The sequence below is a fragment of the Poecilia latipinna genome, unplaced genomic scaffold, assembly GCF_001443285.1.
Source record: "Poecilia latipinna isolate Pla-1442-1.1 unplaced genomic scaffold, P_latipinna-1.0 Scaffold98, whole genome shotgun sequence".
NCBI classification, from domain to species: Eukaryota; Metazoa; Chordata; class Actinopteri; order Cyprinodontiformes; family Poeciliidae; genus Poecilia; species Poecilia latipinna.
Genome location: NW_015112714.1, coordinates 388,524 through 394,955, shown reverse-complemented (window position 1 = coordinate 394,955; position 6,432 = coordinate 388,524). Strand labels below are relative to the sequence as shown.

The following is a 6,432-nucleotide window of genomic DNA, read 5'->3' as shown; positions in this document are numbered from 1 at the left end:
GGGGGGGGGGGGGAGAACACAGATGGGGCAGAAACAAAGGGGGGGGAAAAAAAAAAAAAAAAAAAAAAAAAAAAAAAAAAAAAAAAAAAAAAAATTCAAGAGTCAAAGTCAAACATTTCAAGGTTGATACAAAAATATAGACCAATTTATCCAAGCTTTTTCTGTATTCACATTTCTCTCAGTGAATATGGTTTTTTACATGAAATTCACAGGTGTTATAACCCAATTAATCAAGTTCAGTAAAGTAAGGCGACATCTGGAGTCGGGATTTATCATCTGAACGTAAGGATGGCAAAGAAAGCCAAGAAACCAGCTGGAATCCCATCAGGATTTAAAAAGCATTTCTGCTGCTACTGATGGCCTTTAATAAAAAGGTTTCTCTTTACTAAAGTACAGCAAAAACTTTAAAAGTCTTACGGTTTACAAACAAACTAAAGGTAATGCTTACAACTGCATTTCTAAACTTCTGAATGTTCAAGTCAACATGAAGTGGAAGGACTGTAATTTCACCATAAAAATAGCCAGCACGAGAAATATTATTCGTAATGGTGTTTCAGAGAACTTCAGACGTTTACATGCAACCAGCATTTCATATGAACGCACGTGCGACTTGGATTACCTGGACTTTGTGTTCCTGACGTTGTGCTGCTGATGGGGCTGTCCCTGGGACTCTCCATGCTTTCTCCTGGCTGTGGGCTGCTGGGCACTGAGGAGCTTGGCTTTGCTAAAGCAAACAAACCAAATACTCCACATTTAAAGTTTCTGCATCGTCTTTCCGTCCGTCTGGAAAATCTCTTTCAAACCTGACAAAGATCTAAATATGCCCCGTCCTCCTGTCAGGTCGCCTTACCTTTCATATCGTTCTTTAAAACGATAATCCTCTTATGAGCGTGTCCTTTGATCCAGACCACCTGGAAACACAAGACGGGGTGTTTATCAAAACAGAAGAAGAGATTTGAAAAGATTTTATAGATCTTTTAGGGACTGAATTACAATATAAAAAAAATAAATAAAAATGGAGGGAAAAAAAAAAAAAAAAGTCCATGTTGACCTGTGGAATGGCGCCGAGCAGGTCGTCGACGCTCATGTATCCGTAAAAGCGGGGTTCTAGGCTGCAGCCTGTAAACTTGCTGTACGCCCCCTGGAACTCCGTCAGGAAGATCTGGTTGTAGTGGTAGGTGTGGAGCAGCGCCCGAACGCTGCGAGCAAACTGGTAGAGTCTGGTAAGCCTCACCCACTCAACCTCACGGCCGCTGCAGTCTTCCACATTTTCACCACTTTCTTCAACGTACAGCTAGGAGCAAGAAGGAGGAGATTAGCTGTTAACTGCCATTTAGGCAGAACCAGAAAATCTGTCACGGTTCTTCGGAGAGAAATCTGATTCCGACCTCTATGAGGAAGGGCAGGCTCTTCAGCAGCTCGCTCAGAGACAGGAAGCCGTATTCACAGGGATTGAGCTGGGCTCCGTGGACACTCAGGTACTGGCGACTCAGCTCCTCCACCTTCATTCCTTTCGTCACTTGATCGCATTCCTGGGACATGAGCAGGGCCAGCAGCTGAGTGGTCAGCAGCCGCAGAGACTTCCTGTTGATCAGCTGCACTTCTCGACCGTCGGAGCCGTCCACCACCTGAACAAGAGGAACGGAGAGCCATCGATGCCTCAGCAGCAAACAAGGAGATACTGGAGATACGTTGATACTCCAGCAAAACTAAAATGACCAACGGATATTATCCAGACTTCTGGAACTTATAGCCAGGACGATATTTTGCAAAAGTAATAAATAGATTATTTTAGCAGCAGGTACAGGTTTTCCGCCCCGTTTTGGGGCTTCAGGGGAATCAGAGTGGCTAATCGAAGTAGACAAAAATCTGACGTAGCCCAACAGGGCCACAAAACCACAGTGAAAAGGAAAAAAAACAAAAACATTTTGTTCAAAAGGGGGAAAATACACCAAAATACTCTGTTTTTTTTTTTAAGTGGTACAGCTTATTATTCTCTAGACATATTCTGAGGTTTTATTAGTAGTTTTACTTTCTACTGGCCTGAGAATCTCATTACTTTACAATACGACAACCTTCTACTCCAAATAAGGGAACCATCACTGAAGACATGAAACCTCACACATTTTTATGCAGTAAACCATCCTCCTGATAACTTCTTTAGACTGTCGTTTCTGTGATAAAGATTGAACCCATTTTTAATATTAGACATTTCAGAACAAATCTCTTTTTTTTTTTTTACCTTGACAACATGGCAGAGTTTGGCCAGCAGAGCGGGCAGCGTAGCCGCGTCGTAGTCCTGCAGACGGAGCCCATAACCGAAGGTCTTGCTGTACTCTACGAGCAGCTGGCTGACAGAAAGACTGAAGTTCTTCTGAGCCCGTAGAAGCTTGACCAGCTGGGCCGCCAGAGCCTTGATGCGCTCCACCTCGGTCAGAATCAGCACCTTCTCCTCCCCGCATTCCAAAACCTGACGAGAGACGGAAACGCTCGGTAGGTAAGAGACCAACCGGGGCGCTCAGAGGAACAGAGAGCGGCGTGTCGGCCGCACCGTCAGATTGTCTGGGATCGCCTCGAAGAGCTCCATGAGCTTGGTGAATCCGTAGTAGCTGAGCTTGCACTGCCGGCCGAAGTGATGGTGGTAGGTGGGGATGAACTTGCTGAACGGCATCCGGCAGTGCGGCTGATGCCGGAGAAGGTCCACCGCCTCCTTCGCAAACTGCTTGGTTCGCTCCATTTCCTCCACGGTCCGCTCTGGCGAGTGGAAACGGGGTTTCCAAAGTAAAAGCAAACGTTGGACTCGGTGGAAGGAAAGCGGTCGTCAATTTCTTTTTCTTTAAGCAAGTAAGTCAGTTTCATCTACATGGCACCTATCACAGACTTTAAAAATCACAAAGTGCTTCACAAAGACACAACCATAAAAATCAAGAATATAAAAAAGGGGACATAAAATGTAGCTGCCTAATTAAAAGCCTGTCGGCATAACGACAGCTTCTTAAGAGTCAGTGGAGTTTATGCAGCAGCGACACATCTGACTGCAAGTATTCAGCTCCTCACTCAATACCTCACAGCTCAGTAAACAGCTACAAATCATTTGATAGACGCCGATCCTCCCCTCAATCTTCTTCTACCACAGTTATTGAATTGCAATCGTAGGAGGACTTTGACTAGGCCATTCTGACAGAAATGCGCTTTGATCTAAATGATTCCACTGCAGCTCTATTCCCTTTTTTTTTTTTTTTTTAAACCCAGTCCTTAATTTTATGATGCCGTTTGTTTAATAATGGTCAGCTGAGGGTACAGCTGGTATATTACACACCATTCTCTAATTTGGTGACGACCTAAAAGGCAATCTGGAATCTATTCAACACGTAAATGCTACACAGATTGCCATAAGTTTTTTAAGAAAAACATTTTTTCTGTGTTAAAAAATATGCTTTTAAGAAGTAACATTAAATGAAAGATGAAACATCTTGTACTTTTACACAGCGAGGACTGTCAGGTTCTAGATGACAACCTTTGCTTCGCGATTATATGCCATGTTTTAGTGGTCGGTCGCATTAAACTCCACTGAAACACGACGACGGCCCTCATATAGTTTAAGGCTTTCGAAATCTGGCTGCATGGAGCTGGATAATTCTCTGTAACAAACGTCGCCAAAATGAACTAAAAACCTCTCAACGAAGCGAGACGTTTTTGTTCGGACTCAACAAGCGTCTCGTCAGTTTCGGACCGACCTCTCTTGGGAACAGAGATGACCGTGTCGGTTGTCTGGTTAGTGATGGTGATTGTGGTGTCTGGGATCTCAGCCAGCAGGTCCGTCAGGTCACATACGCCGTAGTCTGTGACCCTCCAGTCTCTGGAGAAGCACCTGGAACAAAGAATACAAGATTTGAAACACAAGCGATTCAAACTCTTTTTAAGACTTGAAGCGCCATCGCTGCCATGCTTACTGACCAATGGTATGCCTGCATGAAGTCCTTGAGCGCCACTTGTTTACTAGCTTGAAACTTGAGCAGCTTAAGCAGGTCTTGCGTGAAGCGCTTCACTTGTGCTCGGTGGGTGAGGGTCAGTAAACGTTTGGTACCCATTCCAATTATCTGTTGGTAAAAATATAAACAAAAGCATGAAACACAAATAAATCTCATTAACGGGGACATTGATGGAATGGGTTTTCTGTAGAGAACCTGCAGGACATGTGGGACGGCTTCCAGAAGCTCCAGCAGCTTGGAGAATCCGTAGTCGGAGACTCGGCATTGCTTGGCAAAGTGATGGTGGTATGAAGGTATGAATTTGCTGATCGGCATGAGGCAAGATGGCTGACTCTTCAACAAGTCAATAATCTCTCTGCTAAACTGGATGAGCTGGGGATTACCAACCGGACTCTTGCAACGCTGAAACCAGGACTCTGCAAAAATAAAAATAAACACCACAAAATATTAAAATTCAGATGCATGTGAAGGGTAGAGACATAATTTGGATATTTGTGTCTATTCCTACCAGAGTTTTGTCCAGGCGGTTTGTTGTTGACCCACTTGATGACTTTGAACCCGTTCTGTGCCGTGACGACGGCGATGCTGGGAACGCAGGTAATGAGATGCTCCAGAGGAACACCGTCCTCTAGAGTCTCATTGCCAACTTGCAGAGGGCTAAAAGCTGCTGCATAGCAGTCTGGAAAACTAAAATTAAACATTGCTCATTTCAAATGCGCCCACACACACACACGTTTCGTAAACGACACACAGAATTGTGGCGTTACCTTAGCAGTGGAAGAGTGCCGTCATGCATCTGCAACAGGCTGTGGACTTCAGCGGACAAACTACTCAGCGACATCACGACAAATGGGATTTTATAGGATTCAGGGTCAAAGTCGGCCTCGCTGTTAAAAATGTAAAAAATAATTGTTAAAAAAAAAAAAAAAGAGTAAACATTCATATTTCAATCTGAGATAGAAGTACAAAAGGACCACGACTAGTTTTCAATCGTGTAGGATTCAGTTTTTAGGTTGGAGACCGATAAGAAGTGTCAAAAAACGGTAATAAGCGGTCTGATGATGAAACTGAAGTCTCAATATTCAAGATGGCCGACTGCTGACGATAATATGCTTTTAATGTTTGCACTAAAATATTTATACTTCTCATTTCTTAATGGTTTTAAGGAATGTTAGGCCTTGTCCACACGTAGATGAAAAATTATGTAGCTGAAATATTCGTTGAGTGATATAATCAATTATTCAGTTTAATCCTTTAATAATATTAAGGGTTATTCTTATTAAACATGTCTAAAAGTTTTGTTTGGAGCATTTTACAGTACCTGCAGTATAAACTTGTTGTTCAGGAAGAAGAGGCTCATTGGGGGCAATTTAAAATGACAACCTGCTCGTTTTCATATTTTCAACCAATTTCATTTAGGATATGTAGGATTCTTGATTTTTTTTTTATTTTTTTAATCCAAATAAAGTTGTCTAAAAGCTAAGAAATTAAAGCAGGTCTTTGCGTGCTACAAAACATCCTGGTTGCATCGCAAATATGTTGTCTAGATATAATAAAAATAAAATAAAATAAAAAAATCACTAAAAAGTCCTAAAAATCATTCCTCATATTTTACAGTGAATTCTGTTGATAAAAAGTAGGAAGGTTTAGTTGATTAAAACTGCAAGTGGATAAACTACTAAAACTACATTGAAAAACTCTGAGCTCAACGGATGCGAATACTTTTGCAAGACATCGTTTGAATGCGTTTTTGTTTTTTACCTGAAGTCCTGCTTAGCGTAATGTTGTCTGCAAACAGGCTCATGGTACTCGAGTTCCTCAAACACAACAGGACTCCCACTTGCAGAGGACGAACCCTCCTGTGACTGGGAAGATCCCAGCGGACTCTGACGGATCTGGATGCTGGGCAGGAGACACACCAGCCTGGAGCCGCCTTGTTCCCGCACCGAGAGCACGTCCGATAACTTGTACAGCTCACCGATGGCGAGTTTATGCAAGTATCTGAAAAAGGAGGACATGATAAATGTGTTGCTTTACAGCTTAGACATTTAGCAGATGCTAAATCGAAAGCAACGGGTTGGATCGGGTACCGACTTCTTCTCATAGATCTCAGCCAGCTTGAACAGAGGCAGGCAATTAGCAGGAGCATCCTGAAGAATGCAAATGAGCTCAGTGCTGTAAAATGGCAGAAGGAAAATTATTTCAGGATCTTATTCATTTAGGTGATTTCTAACCTTTCCGTACAAAAAACAAAGAAGAAAAAACGCCACCATGCTGAAAAAACCCCCAAAACGAATATAAAAATAAATACTTAAATTCCTGTCAATGGCAATAACAAAATGTAGGTAGAAGCATAAGCTTTTCTTACCTTCACTTTTGTTCATACATTAAAAATAATAATTAAAAAAAAAAAAAAAAAAGAACAGGAGGATCTTTCCTG

At 42.3% G+C, this 6,432-nt stretch overlaps 1 protein-coding gene across 6 annotated transcripts in view; it reads right to left on the bottom strand.

The window, feature by feature from the left end:
• Positions 1-6,432, bottom strand: part of marf1 (meiosis regulator and mRNA stability factor 1) — a 25,448-nt gene that overhangs the window by 6,238 nt on the left and 12,778 nt on the right. For all 6 annotated transcript variants that reach the window (XM_015026442.1, XM_015026475.1, XM_015026469.1 and 3 more), the window contains 13 exons: positions 6,087-6,167; positions 5,754-5,993; positions 4,760-4,879; positions 4,501-4,679; positions 4,188-4,408; positions 3,958-4,100; positions 3,738-3,871; positions 2,552-2,754; positions 2,243-2,470; positions 1,389-1,628; positions 1,052-1,294; positions 851-911; positions 620-724 (listed from right to left, as the gene is read on the bottom strand). In XM_015026442.1, coding sequence (XP_014881928.1) covers positions 620-724; positions 851-911; positions 1,052-1,294; positions 1,389-1,628; positions 2,243-2,470; positions 2,552-2,754; positions 3,738-3,871; positions 3,958-4,100; positions 4,188-4,408; positions 4,501-4,679; positions 4,760-4,879; positions 5,754-5,993; positions 6,087-6,167 — 2,198 coding nt within the window. The remainder of the gene's footprint in view (positions 1-619; positions 725-850; positions 912-1,051; positions 1,295-1,388; positions 1,629-2,242; positions 2,471-2,551; positions 2,755-3,737; positions 3,872-3,957; positions 4,101-4,187; positions 4,409-4,500; positions 4,680-4,759; positions 4,880-5,753; positions 5,994-6,086; positions 6,168-6,432) is intronic.